We start from the raw sequence: 13,477 nt of genomic DNA on the forward strand, positions 1-13,477 counted from the left end.
GATCGGAGTTGAAGTCCCATAATACTAGGTTACACGGTCACCAGAATTACGACATAGATCATATGACCGCGAACAAACCGCGAATTAGGTTAAAATGACTCACCCCTCGTACAAACGACTGTGGGGCAGAACTCCCTTCCAACAGCAACATGCCCCCCTACGACGATTGGAACAAGTTTGACGACGAAGACGATGAAGAGCTGCAGGATACTTTGGTGGGTACCTAGTCAGATGTTCCACATCGACACGTCAACGTCAACTTGCTGGGGTGTATAGTTCTTTGAAAGCAAGAAAGATGTTATACTTTTCTGCATCGACTGCTCAGAGTCAATGCTCGCCCTCTATGATGACCCAAATTATGAGGATGTGCAAACTTGTCATCTTTATGCTGCACTTGAAGCTGCAATGCAAATTCAGAAGAAGAAGATTATTGTCGGTCCAAACGACTCAGTTGGCATACTTCTCTTCAACATCGTGAGGCTTAAGCTATGTGCAAGCATTATTGTTGTTGAGCAGTCCGATTATTCAAGACCAGAAAGTCGGAGCAAGCCCAAAGCCATGCTTCAGAAATCAAGAAAAACACGTTCGTTTATCAACCGATCACTCCACTGGGTGCGCCCAAGGTTCAGGAGTTGATACAATTGCTTGATGGTCTGGTTTTTATAAATCAATGTTCTTGCTTGCTGAGGTTCCTTTCAAGCTGCCCGCGAAGATCCTAATGAGTTGACCAAGACGTTTCCGCCCCTGGTAGGAAAGCGAGTTCCTATGGGGGATGTATTCACTAGTTGCAATTGGGTCTTGCGTGATGGGTTGGTTTCCGTTGCATTCATTCTCCCAACGACTAACGATTCAAATAGAGCTCCAAAGACCGCGTCAAAGCGTGTTTTCTTAATCACGGATGAGGACGATCCTCATGCGGGGCCAGGCAGCAAACAGTTGATTACTTCTGCCCGTACCACTTTGATTGTGATACGCTTCTGTTGCAAAAAAGTTTTGAGACACTAAACAACGTTACAGGACTTAACACAAGCAGGTGTCACGGTTGAACCTTTCTTCATCAGCACTGAAAACAAACCTTTCCACGTCTCCAAATTTTACTCGGTGGGTTATTTTACCTTACCATTCGACCATTCATGACGATTGGATGAATTCAGTCTGTTCTCCTTCCGAGTAATCTTAATGACGAAGATGAGCTACAAGAGGATTCCTCCGTCTTGCCAGAGTCCATTTCTATCTCTCGAATTGAAGATTTATTGGCCCAGATGCGCTTTCACGAGGTCCCCAAGCGTGCTCAATACAGTGTCCCATTACAATTAGGTGAAGGATTCACGATTGGCGTAAAGGGGTGAGCGACTCTCTCGATACTTAATTATTCACATCATCATGCTTCTTTGCATCGACCAAGCTACGGACTTGTCACGGAACAAAAGAAAGGGGCGTATAAATATTTTGTCGACCTTGGAGACCGAATGGAAGTCGCCACTGTCAAAACAACATACATTGACGAGGTAGGGCGTGCATTACTTTGTGCGTTACATGATAACCCCCCTGACAGGACCAAGAAGCCGAAGTCGACAAAGCAAAGATATTTTACGGCCCCGCATTGGGTGCAGCAGCAGCCAATGACGATGAGGACAATCAAGACGCAGACGACGGGTTTGGTACCCGGGCTGTGAAATATGGAAATCGCGTACATCTCTGCCATCTGCTCATTTTCGAAAGCTTAATCCCCCATCCTTCAGCCATTCTACACTGCGGAGGAAATCAGATCATTTCGAACCTTGGGTCTTGAGCCTGGTCAGTCCGGCTTATCCACTTTCTCGGACTTATATCTCCCTCACCTTTTCAGGCATCAAACTCCTTGGGTTCAAAGACCGCACCGAGTTGGCCTTCGAGGACAATATCAAGCATTCCCAGTTTATTTATCCTGACGAGATGGTCTGTACTTTTCCCAAGAGTCCGCATGCTGGATTTGACTCGTCCAAAGTCATATTCTGGAAGCAAGCGCACTTTCAGCGCGCTACTCAAGAGCATGATTAAGAAAGAGAAGATTGGACTTGCTCTAGCGCTAACTAGGCGGAATTCATCGCCTATTTTCTGCTACCTACTGCCACAAGTCAGTGTTCTGATTTTTACAGCGGAATTCATTTAAGTCTAGGAATTGAAGGAAGAGAAAGTAGACGACAGCGGATGGAGTGAACCTGCGGGGTTTCATATCATTCCGCTTCCCTTCGCCGACGACATCCGCTCAGCTCCAATAGAAGAAGGTTTTCGAGGTAACTACCACATCGATGCTTTATTGTGCCAGGGCTGATACTTTCGGACATACAGCGTCGGAGGACCTCAAAGATTACGCCCGTGCGTGGATTGACAAGCTTTCAGTGAAGAATGGAACATATCCACCAGATTCATATCCCAATCCCGGTAATGCTAAGACACTTCTGTATCAATGAACTGCCAGCTGAGCTGATCCTCCCTCGGTTAGCCCTTGCGTATCATAACGCACAACTTCAAGCAAGCGCATTCCGCGAGCAGTACGACCCCGACTCTTTCGAAGATTTGACAGCGCCGAAACTCGAGATGATCCACAAGGTGTGTGACTATTTGATTCCCTTCGGATCGAATTCACGATTTTTTCGCAGCGTGCGGGAAATCTACTGGGCGAATGGAAATCTGCAGTCAACAATGACGAGTCAGCTAATGTTACTGTTGCGACCACTGGATCTAAACGTAAAGCGGTCCGTCTATTACAAGCATTCCCAAATCGTAAAATGATACCGATGACCATCTGTTTAACAGGACGTTACTGTCGATGAGGCCGAGATTCGCAGCAAGTATGACGCCGGCGCCCTTGCAAAGGTATGTTCATTTGGGGAGTTCTGATGGTATGTCGCCCTCAATGCCAATTTTCTCTAGTTACGCGTAGATCAACTCAAAGTATGCAAATATGATTTCAAGTGGAATAAACGTTAACGCTTTACGCATAATCAGGAATTCCTCAAAGCAAAAGGCCAAGCAGTCTCCGGGAAAAAGGCCGAATTGATGGAGCGCGTCGCGGAATGGTTTGATGCACATTGAACACGAAATCCGTCATATACTGGGCTGCACTGTTAAATGTTACGTGTTGTGGGCTGTGTCACAAATGGCTGGCCAGACATTTCCAATCGGCGGCACACGCATTGACAGTCGCGCGATCCTGATGTTGTGAACATTTTCGGATGGATAGCGTACAAGCAAACGGGATTTAAAACTTGTTTAAAACTGTTTTCTAGTACCAATTCAGAGCTTTTTCCAAAGGCTGTCAGTGAATGTTTGAAAAGCTGCGCATGAGCTCTATGCAAATGGCAATGAGTTTTGCTACATTAGACAGCGTGAATTGTAGACTATGCAGGAGGGATATCATTGTGCAGAAATATGGAGGTATGTTGTCGCCAGTGAAAATCCCAATTGAAATACTTTGTGTGATGATTTACGCGAGAGTAGGCCAAGATCCTTCGGCTTTCCACTTGTCAACAACCTCCTTGATTGTATCGTGGTTAAACTGGGGCTGCTTCAATTTGTAGCCCATGATCGCTTTGATCTTGGCATTGTTGAATGCCACAACGTGCTTTTCCAGCGCGTATTTATCCATATAAGCCGCCAACGGGGTTTTTGTGATGGGAGGATTCGAGTTCATTAACATGTCCGTCCATGCACCAACGTGTTGTTCATTGATGTCGTCCACGTCATCCATAAACTGTTGTGTCCAGTTAGCTCCACAAAAGAAAGAGGCCAGCCGGCATTACCTTGAAGACAGTACTTTCGACGAGAGTGAAAAACTCGAATGTTGTTCCAAAGAAAGACGTCACAGTTTGTCCAATACTCAACAAAGTGCTCTCTGAGTCGTCAACCTGAAGCGCATCCGTAAATCCAGAGCAACAATAGACACGCTGAATCTCACCAGATTAAAAAGAGGTGCAACCGGTTTTGTGTTGTGTGGGGGCATTTCACCCACCTCTTTTACCTTGGATTTATCGTTATGGAAAAGGAGCTCTTCGCCAGCCAACTGATTCGCGGCAGCTCGTCCAAGGGGGGCCATCCATTCAGCGGACGCCCATGCTGCTCCAGCAATATCATCAACGTGAACGGTGTTATTCGCGTTCTTCCCTGGAGACCACCTAGGATTTTTAGAAGTGTCGTGAGAGCCTCGTCGAGAAAAAAGGTTGCAAAAAAATGTACAACGACTTCATAGGTTTCTTCATAAATCCATAAACTGCTGCGACGTTTATACCAGATGCGACTGTGAAATCTCGTCAGGCGCAATCTCACACATCATGAGAAACGAACACACCGACGCCGAAGGGTGTGTATGGACCGTATATAAAACCGATCCTCAAAATCACGAGGTTGAGACTGTTCAAAAGGTCAAAGGTCAGTTCTGAATGTAGGGGGAAACACGTACTCTTCGATTGAAGCCAACACTCTGAGAGTTTCATGCCACCATATCCCAATGGTTCCCACAGGTTTGACATCTTCTTTCTCATCATGAGTACCCTTTGCTTGAGTCTCGTAAAATGGATGTTGCATCCGGATGTACGCTTTGACCTTGCGTTTGGCCGCTTCACGACCGAGCATGTGTGCAATTTTACAAGTATTATTGATCTGAATCTATTGGGAAGTCATTTAATGGTGATATCAGATGACTGGCGCAGTACATACCATCTCCGTCCTGTCATGTCGCACTTCTCCGGTAAAATCAAAGACGTAATCAAAGCCTGTGTGTCCCTCGGGTGGATCGAAGATAGATTGGATGGTTGCTAAAGGCATGTTGGATTTAGCCCTGATAGTGAAGCAATGACATACATTCAACCGTCAAGTTGGCTTGTCGATATTCGACTTGAGGCAGTTCAAGTATCTTGGGGAACTCGACACCGATGTAACTGGAAGTTGATATTAGTCGACAAATTAGATGGATGACTAGACACGCACGTCGTTGGTGGGACAACCGAGTATTTGTCGACGATGCGGAGGAACTAGGGAGATATTCATTGTAAGCTAGAGGAGAGTTGTGATTGACAACCGACCGAAACCAAAGGATCACCATTGATGGGGACGAGCAATGCAGCCAGTGCGCGAGAGCATGTGTTCAAGCCGCCTATAAGCAAATATAGCGTCGACGAAAGTGGTTTGTTCGTAGAAACTGACCGAAAATTAGAGCAGTCGGTTTCTTGGGTATCTCTGCCATGGCAGTATAAGTGTTCAACTTGAATTGTTACTATGTAACAAACAGATCCAAACTACGACTGTTTCTCGAAATACTGGTATACAGATGAAAAATCCTTTGTTCCAAGCTCAGGTTTCTTCTCAATCACTTCAGAGTAGATGGCCTTGGCAGCATTTCCCAAGGGCAGCGGGCTCCGTTGGTTCACTGCGATATCGGTCGCAAGTCCCATATCCTGTCCAACAAGGTCAATCAATATGGACAGACAGCAAACTGGTTTAAAGTTCAAACCTTCAACATCAGGGCGGTGGCAAATCCACCCTCGTAGCCTCGTTCGCATGGGGGTGACTTGCCCGGCAAAGCAGAGGGTACGGGGTTGTTGACAGAGGAGGACCAGCAACCGCCTGTGCTGCTGTTGATTACAGTCGCGAGAACAGCAGGATCTAACCCAAGCCGTTGACCCAATAACATAGCTTCTGCGACTACAATTTGCTCGACACCCAGGACAAGCTGAAACAATTAAATGAGACAAGTGAGCGGATAAAAGCTTTGAAGCTGACATTGTTGCATATTTTCGCAGCCAAACCAGAGCCAGAAGATCCACAATAGATGATTCGTTGACCCATAAGAGATAGAATTGGTCTTGAGAGATCAAAGGACTGTTGTGGACCTCCGACGAGGAAGGATAAAGCGCCGGCCTTGGCCCCAGTTACACCTACATCACACACAAGTCATCACGATGCAGATATTTCCGCAGAACTTCTCTGCAAGCGTACCACCAGAAACAGGAGCATCAACCATCTGAGCCCCTCTCTGTGTAACGGCAGATGCTACGTCGCGAGCAACATCTACATCCAGGGTGGTGGAGTCGATACACAGAGTGCTCTGAACAAGTTCGGCAGGTAGTTGGCTTAGAGCTGGCACTATAGCGTCTGAATACACACTCTTGACCTGAGGAGAAGATGGAAGCATTGTGATAATCGTGCTAGAGACCGCCGTTGCTCTGGGATCGAGTTATTGCATGACATTGAACGAGACAAGATAAACTTACTCGTGAGGGTCTGCTGCAATCTTAATCCTGGCATTTGGATACCGTTCAAGAAAGTTTTCGCGAAAGGAGCGAGAGCTGTCTGGATTGACGTCACAGACGACAAACTGCAAATCGGGTGACTTTGCGAACTGTTTAGAGAAGAGGTTGTGGGCCATCTCATATCCCATTTTTCCTAGACCGATGAAACTTGTGCTTTTTGAGCGAGACGCGAGTGACTGAAGGCATCGAGTGGAAGGTCTCATGGTGGAAAGTTGGGTCAAGTCGCAAATTGATATTGTCAAGTATGTACCGGGTCTTCACCGGATCTTGTGTAGACCCTGGGTATCATTGAGTGAATAGGAATTTGAGATATCACTATACTTGGCGTATACGTTGAAAAGCATCATTGTTTTCAGGATTGACTGGGATTGACTTGGGATTGACTTAGGAACTTGTAAAGGTTTTTGATTTATCGACTATATTTGACAACCAAGTACAAGTCACTGCTGGCTCATTATGCTCGCAGTTGCGACCTCGTTTTTCGCTCGGACTGCTATCTCACAGTCCTATATCATCGGTGGGCCTTCTCAATCAAGCAGGCCTTCTACTCCAGGAACTGCAAGCGGCAGCGGGGCCTCGCTAAATGCGCCGACGCCATTCACGCCGTCTTTTCCTGTAGGGCTTTGGAAAGTCCAATCCGCGCAACATAAAGTGACGAACAAGCGGGTTTCGATATGGACTTTCGATAAAAGAGGGGCGGACATGGAGCGGTTGGGACCCGCAGCCAAGGAAAGAACAATCGAGGTACTAAAATCAGAGGTGCATTTCGAACAGAATCTATCCCTTGTCGCCGACTCACGAAGTCTACTGCAGGCATCCGCTCTTGGACGTCTCCGGCATCCATCAATTCTAGGTGACTACAATCGGGGAAGCAATTAAGCAATAGTTCACCTCTTAATTTGCCTACAGAAATGGTCGAACCGCTTGAAGAAACTAGGAACGAGCTAATTTTCGCAACAGAACCAGTGCTTTCGTCTCTTGATTTGTCCATTCCGGGTTCTGGAAGGCAGGCTTCTTTGGTGGAATTAGATGAAGTCGAGGTTAGTTATCAGTTCCTTTGAAACTATCAGGAAAGCTATTAACGCTCTTGATCACAGATCCAGAAAGGGATTCTTCAAATCTGCAAAGGCCTCTCGTTCCTTCACTCATCTGCCCAATTGATACACTCCAACATCTGCCCAGAAAGTGTTGTGATAAATGGTGCCGTCAGTGTATATCGATACATCGAGTTTCTCCGACCAACTCAACTTTTGCTGTTGACAGGGCGATTGGAAAATTTCGGGATTGGGCCTGACGATACCTTTACTTGCCTCAAATGGGGCTCCAACGCGGTGGGAGTTTCCTACCTTCGACGGCCGTGTGCCTTCTTACATACAGAGATCATTCGACTACATGGGTAAGGTTTGAATCTGTTCCCTTCCTGCTTTGTTAACCAAGGAAGATAGCGCCGGAGTACGCCTTAGACGAACAGTTACTCACCGCATCTGATATGTATTCTCTGGGGTGTCTCATATACGTTGTCCACTCCAAGGGAGCTCCGCCGTTCAATACCCATGGCAGTCTGGGCGGACTGCGAGAAAATGCCGGAAAGCCACTTCCTGGTATTGGTGGGATGGACTCGGATCTGCAAGGTAATTATGAGCAAAGTGAATTTATGGGGTCATCTGAACCTTTGACAGGACTGCTTCGCTCGCTAATAACTCGACATGCTACCGCGCGGCCGACCCCTGCTACCCTACCTTCCCATCCGTTCTTCTCCTCTCTTCCCATCTCGACTCTCAATTTTCTGGACCGCTCAAATTTCACGTCCAAGACAAGGGAAGAGAAAATTTCTTTTATGAAAGGTTTGGCTGGCGTCTTGGGCAAGTTTTCCAGCGGATTGCAGACTCGGAAAATTCTCCCATCGCTGTTAGAGGAGGTGAGCAATTGCGTGATAGTTTCACTTGTATTTCGTTGACGCCTAGCAGATGAAAGATACCCATTTGTTGCCATATATACTACCCAATGTCTTTTCTATTTCCACAGCTCTGTCCCCGGCTCAGTTCGCATCAATGGTGCTTCCGAGTCTGAAGCCATTGTTCACGATCAAGGAACCGCCACAAAACATGTTAACGCTTTTGGACAATCTCACTATGCTGCAAAACAAGACAGACAAACTTGTGTTTCGAGAACGTCAGTCTGGGTACTATTTGGTCATTCAGCTCATAATTATGAGATTCATCAGATGTACTCCCCCTTGTCTACAATGCTCTCGAGTCCGAACACGCGATGGTGACCATTTGCCCCACACTCAATCGATGTTCCCCAAACTGAAGCCGATGCCCAGGTTCAAGAGCGTGCTTTGAAAGCTGTTCCAGATTTGTGTGACACTATCGATTATGCAGAGGTCCAAGGTGTTCTATTTCCTCGCGTGGCTGTAAATTCCAATCATTGAAAGTGGTGGCCTTTTGCTGATATACCCTTGATATGAAGCTTGTGTTTACCAAGACTCGGATTTTGACCGTCAAAGTAGCTACTTTGGTCACTTTCCTCTCAATGGTCAAAACTCTGGATCAAGTGGGTTTATTGTTTCACTTATTTTGTGGTCGTTAGATGACAATATCTTGATAGACAAGTTTGACCCAAAAACTTGTCCCGCTTTTATCCAAAATACGCACGAAGGAACCAGCCGTGATGGTCCGTCTCCTCTTCCACCATAGATGAACAATAATAACCGCCAACAGACGGCTACGCTCGCTGTCCAAGAAGCCATGGGATTCAAAGTTGATCGAGAAGCAGTCGCAACCCTTGTCCTCCCGCAATTGTGGTCAATGTCAATGGGTCCGTGTAAGTAATCAACGTAGGCATTTCGACGAAAACCTGATGTTTTGAAAAAGTGTTGAATGTGCAGCAATTTCAAAGGTTTATGGAGGTGATCAAAAAACTAGGGGAACGAGTCGAAAAGGAACATGATCAGTTCCTGCGTGATTCTCAAAGGTTAGAAGATCGTTCCTCAGCAGGGACTATTCCCGGTGGGAATGGCGTTTCAAGCACGACCAATGTCAACTTCGAGAGTTTGGTAGGGAGAGCATACGGCGCCACTGTCAAGGCAGACACAGCAGTGGACACTCATATCCCATGGGAAGACGATGTCTGGGGAACCATTTTCAGTGAAGATGTTCGTCGTTTTCATTGTTACTCCGTTGTGTTAGACCTCATAATTCCCTTTTCAAGGCTAAAAAGTCGTCTCTCACTTTGCAAACGTCACATATACCCCGTTTGTCGGCCCCGCTATCCCCCGTTCCTAGCAATCCACCCTTAGTGCTCACACACCGTCTTTCCGTACCATCAGCTTCCACGCCTACCGCCGTTTCTCAACTAGATCATGCTTCGCGAAGCCAGACAACAGCATCTCAATTCGCGGCTGCTCCCACACCTCCCAGAAAGCCCAATTATGAAATTTCATGGAGCACACCAACGACTCCTTCGGTACCCCCACCACCAAACATTCAGCCAGTTTTGCATCCTCCTCGCTTACAAGCCGTCGCCCCCACTTCCACCACACCTGCCTTCTTCCCCCCCCCATTGATGGGAGATTTGCTCGTCCCTTCGAAGCTACATCAAACAACCTGGGTAAACACGACTCAGAAGGTCTCAAAGGATGCCTGGAGTGATTTTGACCCACTTCTTTAACAACAAAGACGTCTTGTCTTTTCTCTGATTAGAGATATGCTTATAAATTAGAGTAATATTCAACGTTGACGCCGTCTGCCACCGAGCTTCGACTATGCGTATGTAAAGCATTTCTAACCCCATGTGCAATTCGGATTACAGTCTACAGGCCTTGATATTTACAAATGTATAGAGGGCGTTCCCTCCTTAATTTTATTTGCTACGCTTTCACCAAAGCACTTCACGACCGCTTCCCACTTTAACGTAGCTATGTTGCCCTGACATTGTGCTTTCAGGCGGTTTCCCTGTTCGTCATCAGGCGATGCAATGACGCGTAAAAATCTTGGTGTTTTTCGTGTTCCCAACCTCTGCTGTGCGCTGCGCAGGCGACTGTGCATGCCTTCGATGGCTGGTCGAAATTCAGCCGTCCCAGTAATGTTCGTGAAAAGAGCATCCAAGTTGTTCAAGATGTCTTCAAAAGCAATAGGTCCATGCTGAACCCGCTCTCCGCTCTCTTTGCACTAATATAATTTTAGGAATCAGTGCCAGAAACAGAGAGTGCTTGTCTTGACACAAACCACAGAAGTGTAAAAGTGCTCTGGATTGATAGAATTGAGAGCGCTTAACCAGGTTTTGCTGTCGAGTTGCTTTTTCACCTTGGCCTGGACTAACAGGACAATTAACTCCCCAGTCTGCTTGTCCCTTAAAAAGCAAAGAAGATCGGGTCCCATGTGATTGTCCGGGAACAAGAATGGTTTGCCCTTTGGGTCTGCCAAGAAGGCAAGAGCATTGTGAGCCGATTTTGCCTTGAACCCGATACCATCTGAACTCCCTGTGTTCCATGATGTCTCAACCACTGACATGCCTTCTACTCCAACCCTTACTGCAACCAATTCAACCTCCCTTGCACCCAAAGGTGACCCTTCAGCGAAATGAAAAAAAATTTCTAGGGGAGCGGACTTGCCGCCAAAGGCATCCATGAAGAGGTACATTATTGTCTCCTCAAAGAGAGAGCCAACAGTTGATCTGCTGCAAGCACTAAGCATGTCACGAGAGACCGATTCCTGCCATGATGTCCATTCCCGCTGTTGAAAAAGTGTCCTCAGGTAGAGGATTTCTAGGGGTTCGGAAATGAACACCGGAAAGTTTTGAGATATATCGTTGTTCACTTCCGACGTTTGCAGCTGACCAACGCCTAGATCAATCAATTTCTGCGTCTTCTCACCAGGTGTGATGTAGTATAGCTCGCCGCCAGTCATCCAGCACCTGACGACGTCAACGAGTGTTCGAACTAAAGAAGTGTCTAGAATGATATAAGCTTATCCAGTATTGATCAAATGCAGCCAGATACTGACTTTCTGTATCATCTAATATAGACTCAAGCGAACTAATTCGCGCAGTTTTTTCGATTTTACTTTGAACCGCATGGGGTATGGGGGCCTCTTGTTCCTCCAGTTCAATGGCGTCAGTCGGTTTGAACTTCGTCATCTGCAAGATGTACGAAGAGAGGATGCGGTGGCGTGGGAGACTATCCTCGAACAGGAAGAGGGAAATAACAGTAGCAGTTGGGCGATGGCTGTGATATCATGGTTAGTTCAACATTCGAACAATTCAAAAAACACATCACATACCGGCCCTTCAACCAATAGATCATGCGGTCCAAGAGTCTCCGGTCAGAATAATTTTTGTCCAAGTCCAGATTGAGGTAGCTCAGGATGTATTTCTTCTGAGTGTCTGGATCGCAGAAATTTCCAGTATCAATGAACACCTTGGATACTCTCACCCCTGGCAATTCCTTGGAGTAGAAAGACCTGATGGCCTCATTGACCCCAGCAGACAAACCAGTCCCTGAGAGTATAATACCCTCAAAAAAATTGTATCGCATGAAGTAGGCATGTGCCTCATGCAAATATGAATGCTTGATAGACGTCGGGTCCGAGATGGATGGAAAGAGACCCACATGCATCCTGGAAGCTGTTTGTGCTTCATCCAACACTGCCCAAAGTGTTCTAGCTTCAAAAATGCATGGATGATCCTCTCTGATCTTTACGAGGGTTGTGCGGAAATAATTCTGCATGAGGTAGTTGTCACCAGTGCGGAGGCTGCGAAGAACCGCAAGAAAAATATCATCGTAGTTATTCTCGGGCGGCGCAACTTGTAGAAAAACCCAGCGCCTTCTGGCATCTATGGGAGTTGTGCCTGCTGGAAGACATTCCAAAAACTTTTTTAATACAAAAATGCGGCTGCAAACTAGCATGGACAAGGAACGTTCTGCAGCCTTGGCTCTTACATCACCTGAGGCTGCTTGTCCCCAGGACTGGAAGGATGGAATGATGCCAGATGCATGGGCAAAGTCTCTGGAGCCACCACCTGGTTCGAACTCCAGATGGCAGGAAAAATAGATTCCCCAGTGATGGCAGAGGCCATCAAGCAGAAGGCGGGTTTTGCCTGATCCTGACGTGTTGAACAGGTGGCTGCATAGATAAAAAATATTTATCGACTGCAGACAGTAGGGGCTCTGGTTCACATACACTGTGCGGTTCACAAACAGCTCATCCATCTTCTGCTTGTCCACAGACACGCCGAGGCTGTGAAGGAGGAGGTTGGGATCGGTGGACATTTCAAAACCTGGTACGGAAGTTTTCTCGGATCGGCAGTTGGAGGTGAAGTGTCCGTCGAGCCTTCCATCCGCAAGATACTGGATGTAAATTGAAAAAGGTGCATATGCACTTTCCAAAGCCGCCGTCATACCTTCCTCCGGCATTCGAGGAGAATCTGCAAAAGAATAATTTTAAGCACTGATGAAGGCAGTAAGAGATGGCGCATACCCTCGGGTGTTGAGGATTTGCCGTCATCCGTTTTCCTCCGCTTGTGGGGAGGCTCGTCTGAAGATCGATACCCTTTTGTAAGGTCAGCAAAACAACACAACAAAAGATCATTAAACCAATGACAGCTGTGACAAGACACTCACCATTGGGTTTTTTTACGAGGACGTGGAGTTTATTGTCACCTAATTTGTCAGGGTCGAAGTGTAATGATAGTCGATCTGAAGGCTCGGTCAACTTGCATAGAACCATAGATCCAGATTGTTCGACAAGTTCTGAGATGCGGGGACCAAGGGTTTCACTGGGAGCCAGCAGGACTGATTCAGAGACCTATGAAGGTATTAGGCGATTATATGTTAGCTTGGAGTTCGCACTTTAGAAAGAACCAGAGTATGGTAGGGAATTGTGTCCAACAGAGGAGCCACTCGGGTCTTGACGATGCTGACAAACCCATCCACAGTCGTCGATAGGGGAACGTTTACATTGAATGCTGGGCCACCGTCAGGTTCGTTGAGGAGACACCACAAAGCGAGCGACTTCTCCGTGATGGCGACTTGAGATTCACAGCCAATTATCCCGAGACCGACGGAAAAAGCCATTCTAAGGCGATGGTTGTAGAAGATACTGTTGAAACAATAGATGGGCGTTCAGGTGAGACGCGCTCCATTCTGCGTGAATCCTCTGTTTACCGTGTGACCACGTGTGACGAGG

The 13,477-nt window shown here is 46.9% G+C and overlaps 6 protein-coding genes across 6 annotated transcripts; 3 read left to right on the forward strand and 3 right to left on the reverse strand.

Annotated features, from left to right (window-relative positions):
* Positions 1 to 149: 149 nt before the first annotated feature.
* LACBIDRAFT_316078 (uncharacterized protein) lies at positions 150 to 3,078 on the forward strand (the record flags this gene model as incomplete). Its single annotated transcript, XM_001878264.1, has 19 exons — positions 150 to 215; positions 277 to 474; positions 531 to 651; positions 701 to 809; positions 858 to 966; positions 1,018 to 1,101; positions 1,155 to 1,345; positions 1,406 to 1,508; positions 1,556 to 1,690; positions 1,743 to 1,797; positions 1,850 to 1,938; positions 1,988 to 2,116; positions 2,168 to 2,276; positions 2,332 to 2,424; positions 2,486 to 2,592; positions 2,643 to 2,738; positions 2,800 to 2,859; positions 2,917 to 2,937; positions 2,992 to 3,078. The coding sequence occupies 19 exons, from the start codon at positions 150 to 152 to the stop codon at positions 3,076 to 3,078; spliced, it is 1,962 nt and encodes a 653-aa protein (XP_001878299.1).
* Positions 3,079 to 3,469: 391 nt separating this feature from the next.
* Positions 3,470 to 5,224, reverse strand: LACBIDRAFT_316079 (uncharacterized protein; the record flags this gene model as incomplete). Its single annotated transcript, XM_001878604.1, has 11 exons — positions 3,470 to 3,736; positions 3,786 to 3,890; positions 3,941 to 4,157; positions 4,219 to 4,279; positions 4,331 to 4,392; positions 4,442 to 4,647; positions 4,699 to 4,796; positions 4,843 to 4,919; positions 4,969 to 5,012; positions 5,064 to 5,134; positions 5,185 to 5,224. 11 exons carry the CDS (start codon positions 5,222 to 5,224, stop codon positions 3,470 to 3,472), a joined length of 1,248 nt encoding a protein of 415 aa, XP_001878639.1.
* A 52-nt stretch (positions 5,225 to 5,276) lies between these two features.
* On the reverse strand, positions 5,277 to 6,493 carry LACBIDRAFT_316080 (uncharacterized protein; the record flags this gene model as incomplete). The annotated part of the gene is made up of 5 exons (XM_001878605.1): positions 5,277 to 5,435; positions 5,492 to 5,710; positions 5,761 to 5,915; positions 5,977 to 6,203; positions 6,252 to 6,493. The coding sequence occupies 5 exons, from the start codon at positions 6,491 to 6,493 to the stop codon at positions 5,277 to 5,279; spliced, it is 1,002 nt and encodes a 333-aa protein (XP_001878640.1).
* A 253-nt stretch (positions 6,494 to 6,746) lies between these two features.
* Positions 6,747 to 8,724, forward strand: LACBIDRAFT_316081 (uncharacterized protein; the record flags this gene model as incomplete). The annotated part of the gene is made up of 8 exons (XM_001878265.1): positions 6,747 to 7,143; positions 7,200 to 7,330; positions 7,388 to 7,495; positions 7,554 to 7,686; positions 7,736 to 8,208; positions 8,258 to 8,462; positions 8,515 to 8,561; positions 8,617 to 8,724. The coding sequence occupies 8 exons, from the start codon at positions 6,747 to 6,749 to the stop codon at positions 8,722 to 8,724; spliced, it is 1,602 nt and encodes a 533-aa protein (XP_001878300.1).
* A 32-nt stretch (positions 8,725 to 8,756) lies between these two features.
* On the forward strand, positions 8,757 to 9,962 carry LACBIDRAFT_316082 (uncharacterized protein; the record flags this gene model as incomplete). Its single annotated transcript, XM_001878266.1, has 5 exons — positions 8,757 to 8,846; positions 8,901 to 8,966; positions 9,014 to 9,116; positions 9,167 to 9,447; positions 9,504 to 9,962. 5 exons carry the CDS (start codon positions 8,757 to 8,759, stop codon positions 9,960 to 9,962), a joined length of 999 nt encoding a protein of 332 aa, XP_001878301.1.
* A 94-nt stretch (positions 9,963 to 10,056) lies between these two features.
* LACBIDRAFT_293495 (uncharacterized protein) lies at positions 10,057 to 11,244 on the reverse strand. Its single transcript, XM_001878606.1, has 2 exons — positions 10,520 to 11,244; positions 10,057 to 10,462 (listed from the first exon to the last, which is right to left on the reverse strand). Exons 1-2 carry the CDS (start codon positions 11,198 to 11,200, stop codon positions 10,121 to 10,123), a joined length of 1,023 nt encoding a protein of 340 aa, XP_001878641.1. The 5' UTR covers positions 11,201 to 11,244; the 3' UTR covers positions 10,057 to 10,120.
* Between the last annotated feature and the right edge of the window lie 2,233 nt (positions 11,245 to 13,477).

Source organism: Laccaria bicolor, genomic scaffold, assembly GCF_000143565.1.
Source record: "Laccaria bicolor S238N-H82 LACBIscaffold_6 genomic scaffold, whole genome shotgun sequence".
Lineage (NCBI taxonomy): Eukaryota > Fungi > Basidiomycota > Agaricomycetes > Agaricales > Hydnangiaceae > Laccaria > Laccaria bicolor.

Coding starts and splice junctions, on each gene's coding strand:
- LACBIDRAFT_293495 (XM_001878606.1), bottom strand. CDS start 11,200: ATGACTGGCGGCGAGCTATACTACATCACACCTGGTGAGAAGACGCAG. Junction 10,463..10,519: donor AGCACTTTTACACTTCTGTG/GTTTGTGTCAAG, acceptor AAATTATATTAG/TGCAAAGAGAGCGGAGAGCG.